This window comes from Hibiscus syriacus, unplaced genomic scaffold (assembly GCF_006381635.1).
Source record: "Hibiscus syriacus cultivar Baekdansim isolate YM2019G1 unplaced genomic scaffold, ASM638163v2 tig00112738_pilon, whole genome shotgun sequence".
NCBI classification, from domain to species: Eukaryota; Viridiplantae; Streptophyta; class Magnoliopsida; order Malvales; family Malvaceae; genus Hibiscus; species Hibiscus syriacus.
The window spans coordinates 5,695,842-5,714,658 of NW_024063392.1; the positions used below are offsets into that span (position 1 = coordinate 5,695,842).

An 18,817-nucleotide genomic window follows, 5' to 3' on the forward strand; every position below is an offset into this window, starting at 1 on the left:
TCATTTAATAAATAAACGCACATAAACGAACTTCCCACCGCACGGTTCTTGAACGGTTCGCTGAACGTTCAGTTCATATACAGGCCTATGTATGCTTACATATTTGTTGCTGACCTGACTGTTTTTCCTAGTTGCAATGTTTTACCAATCTGTCATAAAACACAACAGTAAGTTTTTTTTTCTAACTTTGCTCGAGTATTTTTGTCATTTCCTTGTGTTCTTACTTGGGCTATGGGATATGCATGTTATCATCTAATCCTAACTGTGTCAAATTCTTTTATGCAGATCATCTTTTTCTTGATTGTTGTCGATCGCATACTTTATCTCTGTTCATTTGCAACTGCAAAAGTTATTTTCTACCTTTTCAACTTCGTTCTCTTCACGTATTCAACTACGGAGTATGCTTGGCAGATGAAACCTTCAGATCAGCATGCTGGACTGCTAGCACTGCGTGCAATATTTCTTGCTAAAGCAATTTCTCTAGCCCTTCAGGCTGTACAAATCCGACATGGAATTCCTCATAAAAGCACCTTGTTTCAACAGTTTTTGACGAGCGAGGTTTCGCGAATTAATTACTTGAGCTATAGGCTTTATTGGGCTCTACCATTCCTTTATGAATTACGATGTGTACTTGACTGGTCATGCACAACAACATCTTTGACCATGTATGACTGGCTCAAAGTAAGCCCATAGTTTCCTTTGTTATTAGTTTTTCTTGATTTTTGTAGTACTTGTATAAAATAGTAGTTTTGAGTTTTAGTGAGCTGTAAGAAAGGATTCTTTGATTGAATTATTTCTCATTGATTTTTATAACTGACTTGTTGCTTTCTTCTTAGCTGGAAGACATAAATGGAAGCCTGTTTCCTTCGTAATTTTCTGCATGGATAGCGAATCATGTGTATGCATATTCTAGGTGCCTGGACCACCGAATATGTAAGACAAACACTTGAGTTGGCAATGTTCTGCATGGAACATTTTAAAACAACTCTGTAATCTTGCATGTATTTACCACTAATCTCTTGAGTGCACAAATGTTGTCAGGAAATAGCATTTTTATCATTTATGGATGTGCTAATGTGAAAATGCGTATGAACATATTGCAAAGAAATTTTGGTATTAGGATTTGACCTGCCATCAATAATTTGTGTACCTTTTTTAAACTAGATCATTATAGGTAAGACCGGCTGTTCCTTGCTTTTACAGTTCTTGGGAATTAGGATGTACAATAAGAACGACATACAATTGATATGCTGCCAAGCTGATGCAAGTACTTGTGGCTTGTCCCTGATGTGGTTCAAAGAAGATTTATTCAGACCTTGACTGGAATATGGACATGGATATCACTTATACTTGGCTGCTGTCAAGGGAACGGCCGAAAGGCAAAGAAGTCGTGAAATTTAGTAATCCTTTTGATCCTAAGGATCTTCCAGAACCCTCTGACATCCAAATGGTTCTCAATGGGTCTACAAACAGCTTTAGGATACATAATCTTTATCCGAGATATTTTCGTGTTACCGGTTCTGGTGAAGTCATAACTTTCGAGCCAGAGGTACACACCTCTTTCTATTTGGGTTATATTTCTCGTCTCCTTCCCTTCCCTATATGATACATAATTTAGCACTGTTTCTCACTGTTAGGATTGCTTTTCTAATCGTATCAGTGAAAGTATTACCATTACTTCATTTTAAGCCATTGATCTTTCGGTCTGCCAGGAAAAAGACTAAACTAAAGGTAGTGATAAAAAGGCACATAAAAGTTAATAATCTATTATTGACATACAGAACCTATTTCTGCAGGTAAACTCATTTGCTAGTTCAGTGAGTGCATAAATTGTAACCAATCGAGCCACTTTTGATTGGTGGTCCTTCCATATTATCAATTCATCTGAGATTGTTAGCTGTGGAGGTTTCAAGGACCTATGGCCATCGTAGTATCCGAAGAAACACCACCACGTTAGCTCTCAAAAGCTGTTTCTGTGTTTTATGTTATTGATAAACTTTTTATGATTTTCATTATTATACTGATTAATATTGCAATACTACAACAGAGGGTGATACATGCATCACAAGGCTCACATCAAAGGAAGAAGTAATAACTCTTCCAAATGACCCACTCATCCAAGCATTGGAAAAGAAGATCAGAACAGAAGCAGACTTACGACGACTTTTTGAATGGGATCCTGATCTTATTTAGTCAAGATGTCTTCTGGAGATACGACCGTCTGTCTCTTATCTTTCCAACGGTTCTTGAATCGTATCAATCCGATATCGGAAACTCAAGATATGGCTATTTTACTGAAGATGGTGCATGCAGAAAATCCTATACGGGATTAATACGGGATTTTGTAAATATTACGAATTTTCAATATTTTTATTGATTATTTGTAATATAACTTAATATAGGATGATGCATTATCTTTTAGGATTAGATTTATTATTTATTAGGAATTAAGGTTGGGTTAAAAATATTATCTTTAGTTATTATTATTTTATTAGGAATTAGAGTTAAGATATGTTTAGTTTATTATTATTTTATTCATTAGTTATTTAGGACCTTTAGAACTCAGCCCCTATATAAAGGAGGCTTCATTAAACTTTATAATTCAAGATTTCTTTGATTAATAATTCAACGAGAGTTCGTTTTTGCAAGTGTTGATTGCCTTGTTCCTTCGAAGCTTCTTCTCCTTGAGTTCTTTCAAGTTCTTGTGAGGGAGATTAATCTTCACACTCCAATTTTCCTTTTCATCGCGACTAGAAGGGATGGTTAGAGCCATATTATCTTGTTTGCCTTTTCATTGCGACTAGGAGGGCTCGATAGGACATTATCCATCGATTTTCCACATATCCATCCACGTCATCAATCATCTTTACCGTTCACCTTCCTGAGGGAGATCTTTTGATTTCTTGGTTATCTTATTTTATTTGCAATTCCTTTATCTTTTATTTATCTTGTTTTAATCTTATTTTTTATCTTGTTTCCAGCACCAAAAAGAAACCCTAAATAACCCTATCTATTGCTTCCACCTTCCCCATTCATCCCTTATTGTTCTTCATCGAGACTAGATCTTTTCTAGGTTTGATTCTTCAACAAGAGCAACGTTCATCAATCCGCCACCGCTTCCCTATCAATTGGTATCATATTTGGGCCGATTCTTGGAAAGAAGAAAGCAATCTTGCTAGTTATTGCACACAAAACCGTCAAGGTATCCCAACGGAGCTAGTCCAGAAAAGATTCATCGTTTCAGGTTCTTTTTATTTAATTTTAATCTTTCTTGTTAGTTTGCTATTTTTTTCAAAAAAAAAACAAAAAAAGGCAATAAAAGGTAATAAAAAAAACAAAAACGCCAAAATTTCAAAAAAAATTGCAAACGAAGGTATTTAGGGATGATTTTATCCAGATATCATATTCATCCTAATATAAATCTCCAGGCCGAAATTCACCCAAATAGGAGTTCATTAGAGCCTTCAAATACGTTCTTCAAGTTTCATCGGCAGATTCGGTCTAGGATCTTGTCGAATTTCTTGAAAATTCTACAGGAAGAATTTCGTGGTGAAAATTTACAGATTGCAACTTAATATATTGAAGATTATTTAGACAACAAATCAGAATATTTGGAGATCATGAACACCTTCGAACAAAGCGATCAAGAAAAACATATTGTTTGAGTACTCACCGTTCAACAGAGTCCACTGGATACTACTGAAGGTATTTGGTTCTGAAATTTTACAGGTGGTTTCTTGACGCATCGAAAGACATTCAAGAATTTTCCCAAAATTTTTGGACACCGATAACCCCCTCAAAAACGTTGCTCAAGTTGATCCAGCGTTTTCCAGGTTTCTGGGACTAAAGAGTTTGCATACTTTTTCCTTCTTTGCATTCTCGTTCTCTTGGAGTTTAACCCTTGTTTGGCCTCTTACAACTTTTAATTTTTTTCTTATCACCTGTGCTAGTAATCAAACTCCGATACGAACTGTGGAAGACTACTTGGTAAAGTGAGTTTTAAAGAGTACAAGATCGGCTTACTTGCCTCTCGTTGTGTTACTTTCTTGGAGTGACTTGTGAGGTTTCTTGCTTTGTTGAATTTTCTTCCTTTTATTTTTATTTTACTTTAAAATTTTCTTTTGAGTGTTATGATTTCAGGATGGGCGACAATAACAACAAGACACTTACGGTTATCTTAGCCACACTTACCCGACTCACGACTCAAGTTGAAAGATTTGATGAAATCGTGAGAGAACGACAAAAACCACAACTGGATCTACCAAACCAGAATCCAAGACCAAACAATGTTGAACTTTTGGTACCCGAGCAAGAACAACCACGTTTTCAAGCACCCGAACTCTTTGCAAAATAAAAGTTCACGATCCCGTCTTTCAAAGGAGACAATGATCCAGACATGTACATTGAATGGGAAGGAAAAGTTGATCTCATGTTCGCATACCATGACTGCCCCCAAGCTAAACAAGTTCACCTCATCACCACAGAATTCGAAGGATATGCTCGAACTTGGTGGATGCAAACAAGGAAAAAGATCCAGAACTTCCAAATTCCAACAATCACTTCTTGGACCGACCTCAAACAAACCATGAGGAACCGATTCCTACCGACACATTATACACGAGAAGTTAAACAACAACTACACCGACTTCGATAAGGTAGAAGTTCAGTTGAAGATTACTACAAGGAGATGCAATCCTTACTCAATAGGGCTAACATAACCGAAAAAGAATAAGTCACCGTGTCAAGATTCGTCGTCGGCTTAAACTCAAACATCACTGATCTTCTTGATCTACAAGGGTACGAAAACCTTGAAGATACACTAAAGAAAGAAATGACAATCGAAGCATAAATCCAAAGGAGATCTCGATTCAGTGAACATTACCAAGGTACTTCAACCTCTTACCAAGGTAATCCTTCAAATCCTTCCTCATCTTCTATTCCATCTTCTCTGAAAAAGCCAAGAGATGACAAACCTGACAAGGAGAAAGAACGACCAGCAAAGAATAACACACTTCCAGTCCCTAAAGATCAAATGATAATTTGTGAGGAGGTACAGAAAGCAAAAAAAGAAAAAGTTGAGAAAAAGGCAAAAGAAAAAGAGGTCACTAGTTATAAAAGACAAAAGAATAATGACCCATGGGAGGTGAGTGAACCTAAATGTGAGAAGAAAAGAGTGACTCAAAATCTATGTGTGAGTACAAAAGAATTGGGAGAGAACCTTCTTTACAAATAGCCTTGCATCCTTGTTCGCTTTAGGGAATCAATTGTTTCGATTTCTAACATTAACAAGGATTTGCCTAGTGTGTTTTCATCTATTTTACAGGATTTTCGAGAAGTGTTAGGTGATCTACCTAACGAACTACCACTGAAAAGAGGAAAACAATGCCAAACTAATCTAATTCAAGGTTTCATCATACCTCGTCAAACATACAATCTCGAAGAAACCAAAGAGTTGGATTTGTTACAAAAAGGCTACATCCAGGAAAGCCTTAGTCGTGACGCCATCTTAATGACGAAACATGATTTGAACAACACTACAGGCTTTATAGTTCGTGCACAGAAAATCCATGTAAATGATGAAATAGTAAAAGCAACACGAGACTGGCCCACACCATCTTCCATAGCCAAGAGTTGTCGAATAATATTAGGTGACCCTCCTGACGGGTTACCACCTGAAAGCCCTAATCACTATGCCATATCAATGAAGAGTCACGATTTACGGGAGTCCAAAGGTAAGTATTTTATTACTCATTTTAATGACATTGTAACATACTTCTTCTTATTCTTACAAGGTAAGGCTCGTGAAGTTGTCATCCATACTAAACACAACTCCTTTAAGTGCGTAGCTGACCAAGGTAAGCAAAACACATTAGACTATGCACTACCACGAAGGTATACTCTTAAGCATGCTACTATTCCAAGAATTGAACATATAAAAGATGTATATCACGATAACTCGGATATTTTCTGATATTTCTACCCATACTTTTAAAAGTACTTTTAAAGAGTTTGCTCTTGTATATGAGTTTCCTTGCCAACTAAACAGGTTCTACAATCCAAAAATCTCCTGCCGAGAATTATTAATTCATGAACCACACTTAGGAGACTTAAGGGATTACTTTAACAAACCAATTGACATGGTTTTTAAACACTCATTCTCACCACACAAGAATAAAACCATGGAGAAATTATCTGAAGAAATCATACAGAAAGCAAACAGTGGTCGACACCATGTTGAATTTCAACCTAAACATCAGATTACAAGACTTGTATGCAAAAGAGGATTTCAAGACTACAAGAAATCAGTTCCTACAAAGAAGAAACCTCGACTGAAACGCATAAAGACACATCACATTGATCCTGGTAAATGTTTCACAAGTTTTCCTTTCAACACATCTAGGTCTCTTTCTCTTGGATTTTTAGATTCGAGGACGAATCCTTTTGAGGAGTGGGGGAATGATACATGCACCAGATTCCATAATACATTCTTCTTTGGACTAATGTTTCTACTCGAACCTATTAGAAGAACAAAGTCTCGAAGATTCAAAGCATATCTATTCGGTAAGTATAATGTGAATGAATCATTAAACGATTCTAATGTTGCTCCCTTTAATGTTTCAGATTCGAGGTCGAATATTTTTGAAGAAAGGGAGGATGATACATGCATCACAAGGCTCATATCAAAGGAAGAAGTAATAACTCTTCCAAATGACCCACTCGTCCAAGCATTGGAAAAGAAGATCAGAACAGAAGCAGACTTACGACGACTTTTTGAATGGGATACTGATCTTATTTAGTCAAGATTTCTTCTTGAGATACGACCGTCTGTCTCTTATATTTCCAACGGTTCTTGAATCGCATCAATCCGATATGGGAAACTCAAGATATGGCTATTTTACTGAATACGGTGCATGCAGAAAATCCTATACGGGATTAATACGTGATTTTATAAATATTACGAATTTTCAATATTTTTATTGATTATTTGTAATATAACTTAATATAGGATGATGCATTATCTTTTAGGATTAGATTTATTATTTTATTAGGAATTAAGGTTGGGTTAAAAATATTATCTTTAGTTATTATTATTTTATTAGGAATTAGAGTTAAGATATGTTTAGTTTATTATTATTGTATTCATTAGTTATTTAGGACCTTTAGAACTCAGCCCCTATATAAAGGAGGCTTCATTAAACTTTATAATTCAAGATTTCTTTGATTAATAATACAACGAGAGTTCGTTTTTGCAAGTGCTGATTGCCTTGTGCCTTCGAAGCTTCTTCTCCTTGAGTTCTTTTAAGTTCTTGTGAGTGAGATTAATCTTCACACTCCAATTTGCATTTTCATCGCGACTAGGAGGGTTGGTTAGAGCCATATTATCGTGTTTGCCTTTTCATTACGACTAGGAGGGCTCGATAGGACATTATCCATCGATTTTTCACATATCCATCCACGTCATCAATTATCTTTACCATTCACCTTCAAAAGGGAGATCTTTTGATTTCTTAGTTATCTTATTTTATTTGCAATTCCTTTATCTTTTCTTTATCTTGTTTTAATCTTATTTTTTATCTTGTTTCCAGCACCAAACAGAAACCCTAAAGAACCCTATCTATTGCTATCACCTTCCCCATTCATCCCTTATTGTTCTTCATCGAGTCTAGATCTTTTCTAGGTTTGATTCTTCAACAAGAGCAACGTTCATCAATCCGCCACCGCTTCCCTATCAGAGGGTATTCTTGGAGACACGCTAAGCAAGTTCAGCATTTGTAGTATGATTTGTTTCTGTGTGCCATCGATGGAGTAAAGCTAGTAATGAAGAATTGGAATGAAGAACTTCGAGCTCAGCGATGGTCCAAAGCAAAGAAAGCTAATGATCAGCCCGCTTTAAACTGGGATCTTCTAAAAACTACTGGAATGAAATGTTTATGCATCTTCTTGTCATTTCAATTTTGGGGTTATAGAAGGTATGTACCTAGTAGTTCTCATTTGTATTTTTCTTTTTAAAGTGGATTTTTTTTTGCCATATCTGTGCATGTTTTCCTGAATTCTGGCCAACACTTCAAGGTTCATCATGCCATAATTTGAAAATCATTGCTAATTGATATATTTCCTTCGACTAGTGATACACTTGGTGTAGTCATATTCAAATGAATTCTCAGTCATGTGTAGTTGCATCTTTTGGCAATCTGTAACATGGGCAGATTACGGAAAAGCATAAAGACCATGTGATTGCTTCCGCACAACCAATCGCAGGCCCAAGGATCATCCTTAGAGGTGGAGCATCCAGTTGGATCATCTTCTTCTCGAAACCATCTGCTTCTAAGCTTGGAGTGGAAGAGGTCCTTTACTGGACCCTAGTGAAGATTTATAGATCACCGCACATGCTGCTCCAGTACACCAAACCTGATTAGTTGTCATCAGCGATGTAGTCTTGGTTGCAACGGTTTCCACAGGTTTTTGATACAAGCTTTGACTAAAACAGACATACTGAAATTATTCAAATTGGTCGTACTTCTTCTTTGGTGGCCAAGAAGCTCTATGGTGGTTGCAGTCTCACTGTCCGTAGCAGCGTAGCTTACCATGCCAAAGAAAATGCTATATGCTACACTGGTAAAGATGAACAAGCATCCATGTTATGGAACTGCAATGCAGATTCTTGCTATGTGTGAACTTCTCTGTTTCACTCATGGTGTAAAAGAAAGCACCCCCTGGCTTTACATGAAAAAGGGGGAAATGGTTTCTTGGGAGGGATTGTGTACATAATTTGTATGTTGTACAATATTAGTTTTTTTAATAAAAAAAACAAAGGAAATTGTATGTATCAGATTGTATATGCTCTTTAGAAGAGAGTTCTGTATCCTCTTCTACTGTATACAAGGATGCTATTTTTTTCTCATACATAAAATTGTTGAATAGCACAAATTAAACTCATGAACATAAGAAAAGATTGATGTTTGAACGATTTGTTTAGTTTTGAATAGTTGGACAAATCTGCCTAAGGTTTGGCATTACTTCTATCCACGCAACAATGGAGTAGCCGTTTTATATAGTTCAGACATTTTTATGCTCCTTGCAGCAACATCATTAAAACCTGAGACACCGGCTAAATGATTGTTTTGTGAAACAAACAATATAAAATTTCCTGAGAACGACTCATTCAATGAGTGATCTCTGTCGGGACACAATTGAACAACTAGTTGAACAATATGATTACGGAAAAGCATAAAGACCATGTGATTGCTTCTGCACAACCAATTGCAGCCCCAAGGACCATCCTTAGAGGTGGAACATCCAGTTGGAACATCTTCTTCTCATCTTCTTCTCGAAACCATCTGCATCTAAGCTCTCGGATAAACATCGACCATTAGCAGCTGACAGAGGGGATGAAATGGACCATTAGCAGCTGGGAATGCTCATTTCTTGACATTTAAATAGGGTTCAAATACAATCAAATTGTATGGTGAAAATATTCTGTTGAACTTCAAATACAATTTTTCCAGTGATCCAAATGAATCAATGCCCCAAACTCATCATCCGAGCTATCAATGAGTTTGTCATTGTTGATAAAATAATGTAATGCAATGAAGTGCGTGTATCCTACATTTGTGAGATACATGTTTAGTGAAAGGTTTATATACAAACCTTTTTGTATTAGTTTTCAAAGGATGAATCCCGTGACAATAAGAATAAATGCTTTGTGCTTTATTGATTAATTCTAACTGCATTAATTTTATTTAATAAAATATCATATTTTGTTTCATATTGATTAATGATAAATTTTATTTGAATTTAAAATTCGAAGTCGTGAGATATTTAAGAGATTTTTTTATCCCAATTTATACTATTTGACCCTACTTTTTAGCTATAAAAGGAGGGTCTCTCCTTCAGTTTTGATTAAGGATGATTCTATCACGCTCGACGAGCATCAATAAGTATCTTTAACGATGAACATCGTTAATTTAATTTATAAGACTTTAAAATTATAAAGTACTAAATGTATAATTATAAATTAGTTAAAAATCTAAACGTAAATTATTTTAAATAAAATATTAGTTACGTTATTTTTTATAATCTTATTTTTAATAATAATTAGATAAAATATTAACTCCTAAATTAAAAACCCTAAATTCTTATTTTTTCTTTGAAGTCATTATCGTTGCCATCGCTTCCACTTCCGTTGTTGTCGCTTCCATCACTGCTATTGCCATCACCGCTATTGATGCTACCGTCGTGAGTGTTGCTGCCACCACCACTGATGTTGTTGTCGCTATTGTCGCTATCACTGCTGCTGTCATTGCTATCACTGATGTTGTCATCGTCGTCGCTGCTGTTGTCGTCATGTCAAAGTAATAAAAATGAATTTAGGGGTTAATATTTGATCTAATTATTATTTAAAATAAGATTATAAGACATAATGTAACTAATATTTTATTTTAAATAATTTACCATTAGATTTTTAACTAGTTTATAATTACATGTTGAGTACTTTATAATTTTAACGTTTTAAAAATTAAATTAATGGTACTCACCGTTAGTGATTATTATCGATACTCGTCGAGCGTTGTAAAATTTTTCTTTAATTAATTATTCAGTCATCCTCTATTCTTTCTTTATTTCTCTTTACATGAGTATTTTTCTTTCTAGCAAAGGTTTTTATTGCAACTCTTTTTTTGTAATTTTATTCTGGTTAAAAGTATTGTTTTCCTTCCTTTCGAGAAAAGAACAACACTATTTAGAGTTCTACTTCCTTATTTTGGGTGTACGAAATTCGAAATGTTGTTTTAACTTTGGGACAATGTCTAGTTTCAAACATTATACCAATCCGGACGAAATTGTTTCTAAGACAGTAACTACACGAAACATTAAAATATTTCTATTATCTTTATTATTTCATTATTATTTGTTAGGATGATTCTTCCATGTTTGACGAGACGAGCGATGATGAGTACCATTAACGATGAGCACCGATAAACTAATTTATAAAACATTAAAATTATAAAGTACTCAACGTGTAATTATATTTTTAGTTGAAAATTTAATTATAATTTTGAATAAATTACAATATTTATTACATTATTTTTTAATTAGATTTTTTTATTATAATTAGATCAAATAGTAACCTCGAATTAGAAAATCCTTATTTTTTAAAGCTTTGATTTTCTCATCGTCGTCGTCGCCGTCGGTTTCATTTTACTACATCGATTGAATCTTTGCCGTTCATCCCGCCTGATGTAGACGTCGTTCACCACTTTTCGTGAAACCAACCTAATAAGGTAAGCTAAATTAATTTATTTTGTTTTGAACATGGTCTTTCCTCGAAGTTGTCACTGTCGGGTGGTGGCTGACTAGCTATCGGAGCCTTCATCGACAGTGCTCGTGGTTGCCGATGTGGGATTACCCCCCTCATCCTCTTTCCCCAATCCCCTATTTCTTGAACCCTAACCCAAATTTTATAATTATTCTAGATGTGTAACCCAAATTTCCTAATTGATTTTTCACAATTCTTAATTTAGAACCCCAATTAGAACTATTGAACCTTAATTCTTACGTTCAAACTAATTTTTTTCAATCTAATTCAGATCCGAACTGGGCGTATCGGTATATTGGCTTGTGTGTATAGATATTGAGGCATGCCTGTATCGGTACTTATAGTGTACCAATACCATAATAGTACACTATTTTTTATTTCAATTTTGTGTACTAATACATTACTGTAGGGTATTGGTACAATATGCTTGATTTATACATTTTCCTGTTTAATTTGCAAGTATAATGTCATAAACCAATTTAATAATGTTAGTTTTGTTTATTTTTGTGAAGATACATATTTGTTTCGAGATGGTTGATAATAAAGGTATCAAAATTCAAATTATAGAGTTGGACGATAATGAGTATGCACGATTCGTTGTTTGGACACTAAATCCCTTAAAAGCCTTGCAAAAATGGTGAAGGATTTTGGATTTTGAGTGATAAATGGGTGGATTATTTTAGAGAATGTTGTGTTTTTAGGGTTAGGGTTTGATAAAATTTGGGTTAAAATCGGATAAGAGGGTATTTATAGGTACTACCGGTATGGTTAATAATGTGTATCGGTACGCTCATTAAAATCGTATCGATACACGATGCTTAACGATACCATTGAATATTACTAGAATTTCTAATAAACTCATCGTATCGATATTGGGTATGTATCGATGCCTTCATATTTTAATTGATTATCAAAAAAATTCTATGGTATCGATAAGCTTTGTGTATCGGTATTGTTGACTGATTCTTGAATTTCCATGTAGTTGCAACATATCGATACACCAAACATACCGATACTGTCGAAACATACTGAAATTTGTTTCAAAATATTTTTATATTCCAACATATAATTAGATTTTGTATTTGAATTTGTTTCATATAAGTTAGTATTTGTAATTGACACTACGAAAGCAAGGGGAAAGTGAATCACAAAACATCGTAAATCATAATTGCAAATAAGATAAAAGTTAAGTAACTAGAAAACCAACTTCATACAATCCGAAAGATTAAAACTTAAAAGAATTTCATCCTATAACTAGTATGTCATGCATGTATATCTAGACTAACACAACTAATTGAATCTCCTGATGGACACGCAAAAGAACAACCGCAACTATTAGTCATCATGCAGTAAGACCTAACTGTAACACCCTCAACCCGTATCCGACCCGGATCCGAGTCCGAAGTGTCACATTGACTTTTCAAAACCTTTACTTGTATAAAATAGTGAGTAATTTAAAATTTATTATTACATATAACTTATTCAAAACCTTTACCGAACTATTCAGAGCTTATACAATATATTATTTTGAATACATGCCAACTAGAACTTTATGTATTAAAATACATATTATTCACCTTTCTTCTGATCTGACCTTTGGTAAGGAGAACCGACCTGTCTTGCTCCACATTGCTCTTTACTCTTTTCACTTCGATAACCTACGTGTGAAACAATCACACGCTAAGTCTGTGATTAGTGAGGCAATAACATAAATATAAACTATAGCTTGTAATCATGAACAATTACTACTATCACTCATACCCTTATTCATGTAACAAATCCCTATAACACATATGCAATAAATCATTACATATAAGAACATATACATACATATATTCATCACTCATCATTTCCATCATTAGCCTTATTTCATTATCAATATTATTATCGTTTATATCACTTAATAAATATTCTCTTATACCTAGCATTTTAACCAACATTTGCCTCATTTAATCATACAATCCACATATCATCATATAAATCATATAATACCATTCATAGCACAAAAGCATACAAATCACATATAATATATTTGTTGTTTTTTCTTTATTAGCCCATGTACACATGTGAGAACTATAGATATGTGAGTCTATAGAGGTTGTGCACTAATGTTGTCACCACAACTCATATAAATGCACCGAAGTGCCACGTAGAATTGCACCGTAGTGTCGAGTAGAAATACACCGAAGTGCCATATAAGGTTGTCCCTAAGGACCGCGTAGAAAATTCCTTAAGAATCATATACATATGCCAAGGATCAAGTATGTGTCTCAAAAGACCTCACACATGTTCCAAAGAATACATATATGTCCCGAAGGATCGCGTAGACCCTCGACTCTTGGCATACCAACTATACCCAAGCTCTCATGACACATAACATGGGCATCATCATTTATGTCATTTCACATTTTCACATAAACACGTAGTTCACTTTCACATAGCACGTAGGTTATGTCGCATGAGTTGAATCACATATATATATAAACACGTAAATCACTTTCACATATCACGTAGCTCATATCCACTTTTCATATTAATTCACATTTCTTGTCACATTGCTTATATCTTATTTTTATGTCTTATCATATATATATATATATATATATATATATATATATATATATATATGTATGTATGAGATATTCACATGTTCATATAATCAATCATTCCATCATCTAAATGTGTATTCATATAATTCATCTTCATATATATATATATATATATATATATATATATAATATATATATATATTATATTATATATATATCATTTTTCCTATACTTGTATTCACATCATTTATATTCTCCTTCTCATAATCCCATATGTCCTGATTAATAGCTTATATCATATATGTATAAAATAACTTATCTCACATCATATAGCTTATACCTCATTCTATGGTATTCACCTAGATCATATCACCTCTGTCATACTAATAAACATATGTCACTTCTATTATTTCATTTATATACTAATCTAATCTATTTATCTAATTCAATTTATATAGTACCTATAACTTTCTACTATGACTACGTAGATTTCTATCATACAACTCATATATCATAATTTTATTTAAGCATATGTATCTTTCCCATCTAACTCATCTTATATGTTCCTACTATCACTTATGTTCAAGTCTCATATCATCATATAGGTCAATATTATCTATCTTGTTTCAATTCTCATTCAATGATATAATTCTATTTTACTATTTCACATAAATGTTCATACCACTATTCACTTACCCAACTCACATTCTTATTGTTTATATTACCTTTACACTTGATTACTTCATTCCTATCATTTCTTCTAAACTCGCTTTTTACCATATTCCCATATTATTACCTAATCTATCCCATATCATGTATTCGCGTAATCTTATATTCCATTTCTATATATCTCAAAGATCTTATCACATAACTTCTCTTTTATATTCATATAATTTCTTATCATATCATATAGTTTATATCATCATAACATAGCATATATTCACATCAACCATGAAATACATATACAATAACATGTCATCACATACCATAACATATAACTCAGACACTCATAACAAACACATGTTCATGTTCATGCTTTATGCACAATACTATAGAAAATAGACTTGTCGCAAGTCTTGTTTCCCATTAAACATCATATATAAAATAATGTGCACTCACCTTGGCCTCACTAAGTTCCAATCCATTTTTATAATTTCCTCTCTTGCGATCGAATCATAACTTGATAATCGTTCCGGGACTTTTTCGTGCTCGATATCTATATAATCATACATTGATACATATTAGTATCCAATTGATATACACTAATCTATCATTTCTTAGACCAAAAGAAAGGTATAATTCTATTTCCCTTGAAGTGCATCGATGCACTACCCATGCATCGATACACCAATCACCTTCGATGTTTTCATTTTAAGGGGGTGCATCGATGCACTAATTGCATTCGATGTTTTCATTTTTAATGGGTGCATCGATGCACTTCCTGTGCTTCGATACACACTGAACAATTTATGGAAATTTACCCTTGATGCATCGGTGCACATTGAATGTGCAGCGATGCACATAGCCCATAATTCATTTTTAAGCCCGAAAATCTACTCAAATCAACTCAAATGCTTCATCTTTCAACCCCTTTCATGTTCTCAACTCATATACACATGCTTAAACCAATTTATATCCATATAAACCATCTTTAACTTCAAAATTCTATTCCTCATATGTAACTCAAGAATTAAACCAACTTTGCAATATGTTTTAATTCTCATTCTATGGCTTCTAACTTTCTTAATTAGACCCTTGACAAGTCAAATTTAACTTCCAACTCTAGTTATGAACTCTATTTCAAGATTTTACCCAAGAACCTCAAATCTTTAATCCCTCCTAACTCCATCATACTTTGATTTTAAGATAACTTAAGCTTTCCTTAAGCTTAGTTATCATCTAATGATCAAAACCCAACCTTAAAATAAACAATTAATCCATAAACAAACAAACTCATCTTTGAGTTTGGAGATACGGGAGGAGGAAGAAGAAGAAGAAAGAAAACTCTGGATAATTCTCTCATTTCCCACGTGGTTTCTTTTCTTATAAAAAGAATATAAAAATCTTACTTGTCAATTTACCCTTTTACCCTTTAATTCATTCAATAATTACTAAATAACCTTCATCATATTTCCAATTAATCATTGAACTATTCAATTATCCTACTTTAATCACCAATTTCTGAAACTTTACAATTTGGTCACTAACCCGGTATTGAGGATGTTACAAATCTCCCCTCCTTTAAAGAAAATTCATCCTCGAATTTTCAATGAACAAATCAATAAGAACACATCTTCTATTGTTCTCATGTTACCTCCTTTTTTAATATTTTCTTCCTTTATTTCTTCAACTACCTTTTTCCTTTATACATTTATCTACTTTCACTGATCATTTAAACAGTAACTAGTAACTTTAATCCCCTTTCTGTCTTTTATCTCCTTTCATTATGCATTTTTCTTTGACCATTTCTGCGACTTCATATAATATCACTAATCATGTAGACAGTAACATCCATTTTTATCACTTAACCTTATAAATCCCTCTTTAATTGTGTTATAACAATAACCAACTCGTTTTCCAACATCATTTGACCGAGAACACAACATTAGATCTTCTTTAAATATAATTAACATACACTTTTAAAGAATCTTTTCACATCACCTTGCACACTTTTCTTACTTCTATATCAAAATTGTCATCTACACTTCCATATAACCTTTATCGTATCTAATCTTTTAACTCATCTCTTTCATTTCTTTATTCCATTATTCCTTTATTTATTCCTTATACCCCAAATCATATCTTTCCTTTCATGTTCACATACTCTTGTCTTATCACCTATACTCATCTCTATGTACCAATCTTCATGGAATCCTCATAACTTTGATAACCCATTTACTTATACAAAACTTCATTCTTTATCATTTCTTATACTTGTATTTTCCTTCCTTAAGGTTCCATGCAAATACTTATCTTATTTTCTACATCATAACAATCTGATCAGAATACACAACTATATTCAATTTCACATTATAATTGATTAACTCAACTCTATCTTTTCCTCTAATTTTATAACTCTATCACCTTTACTCTGACAGCAAGTCAATAACATATGTCCAATCTAGGGTACAAGCCCTAGTCAACCAATCATATACATTTTTTCCAATCGAAATTATCTCAAAATTAGTTTATTTAACTTATCAATTTCACCTCTATTCTCATACATCCTGTAATTTCCGTTGCTCAAACTCAACATTCTGACTTCCTTTATCTTATAATCTGATCATCGATATACTCATTCTTAAATTTTTCTTATCAATCCTCAACTTTACTCAAATATGCAAATCCTTACTTCCATTTCCTTTACTATACCACATTACTATGATCCAAATATACAATTGTATCCAGATCCATTTCATATTTAGTTATCATATCTTGACAGTATCTTATAATCTTATAATTCCAGTACATTTTATCACGTACTCTGGTTAGCCAATGCTAACTCTTTCTGTCTTAACTGCAAACCCTTATCATATAAACACTCTTGCTTATACACAATACCATCCCTTCGTTTCGAACTCATAAGCTCCGACTTTATACATTTTATACGCTTGTCACTGATACACTTATTCTTGAACTCTTCTACCAATTCTCATTGCATCATTTGATCTTTTAACGCTCTTATGGTGACACTTGTTCACCTTATTTTATCTTATCCACGAAATAATAAAACTACTCCCTATCACTTTTTCGATTCAAAACAACGAAAACCTGCTATCACTATTCTAATATGATTTCAACTTTTTGAAATCAATCTTTGATCTTACGAGGAATTTCCTGATATGTCCGCTCTTCATCCTGCCTGGCCAGGGCAGGTGAATTGTTATTACAATCAGATTTACCTCTCACTTCATTTCGAAACTATTACAATCAGATTTCTACAATATCATATTATTCTTATTTTATTAGCAAGATAGTATACTCCTTACACTTATCAGATCAAAAATTATTGACTTTGTGTTGGCATGTACACATTTTAAATCTCATTTAACTTTGGTTTAAGCCTAGAATCGGCTAAACCTTAGCTCTGAGACCATTAAATGTAACACCCCCAACCTGTATCCGACCTGGATCCGAGTCCGAAGTGTCACATTGAATTTTCAAAACCTTTACTTGTATAAAATAGTGAGTAATTTAAAATTTATTATTACATATAACTTATTCAAAACCTTTACCGAACTATTCAGAGCTTATACAATATATTATTTTGAATACATGCCAACTAGAACTTTATGTATTAAAATACATATTATTCACCTTTCTTCTGATCTGACCTTTGGTAAGGAGAACTGACCTGTCTTGCTCCACATTGCTCTTTTCTCTTCTCACTTCGATAACCTATGTGTGAAACAATCACACGCTAAGTCTATGACTTAGTGAGGCAATAAACATAAAATATAAACTATAGCTTGTAATCATGCATGAACAATTACTACTATCACTCATACCCTTATTCATGTAACAAATCCCTATAACACATATGCAATATATCATTACATATAAGAACATATACACACATATATTCATCACTCATCATTTCCATCATTAGCCTTATTTCATTATCAATATTATTATAGTTTATATCACTTAATAAATATCCTCTTATACCTAGCATTTTAACCAACATTTGCCTTATTTAATCATACAATCCATATATCATCATATAAATCATACCATTCATAGCACAAAATACAAATCACATGTAATATATTTGTTGTTTTTTCTTTATTAGCCCATGTACACATATGAGAACTATAGATATGTGAGTCTATAGAGGTTATGAACTAATGTTATCACCACAGCTCATATAAATGCACCGAAGTACCACATAGAATTACACCGTAGTACCGCGTAGAAATGCACCGAAGTGCCATATAAGGTTGTCCCTAAGGAC

At 33.4% G+C, this 18,817-nt stretch overlaps 2 protein-coding genes across 2 annotated transcripts; both read left to right on the top strand.

The window, feature by feature from the left end:
- Positions 1–231: 231 nt before the first annotated feature.
- LOC120183073 (piezo-type mechanosensitive ion channel homolog) lies at positions 232–872 on the top strand. The gene is made up of 2 exons (XM_039187859.1): positions 232–681; positions 837–872. The coding sequence occupies exons 1-2, from the start codon at positions 232–234 to the stop codon at positions 870–872; spliced, it is 486 nt and encodes a 161-aa protein (XP_039043790.1).
- A 459-nt stretch (positions 873–1,331) lies between these two features.
- LOC120182989 (piezo-type mechanosensitive ion channel homolog) lies at positions 1,332–1,840 on the top strand. Its single transcript, XM_039187798.1, has 2 exons — positions 1,332–1,549; positions 1,797–1,840. Exons 1-2 carry the CDS (start codon positions 1,334–1,336, stop codon positions 1,827–1,829), a joined length of 249 nt encoding a protein of 82 aa, XP_039043729.1. The 5' UTR covers positions 1,332–1,333; the 3' UTR covers positions 1,830–1,840.
- Positions 1,841–18,817: the final 16,977 nt, after the last annotated feature.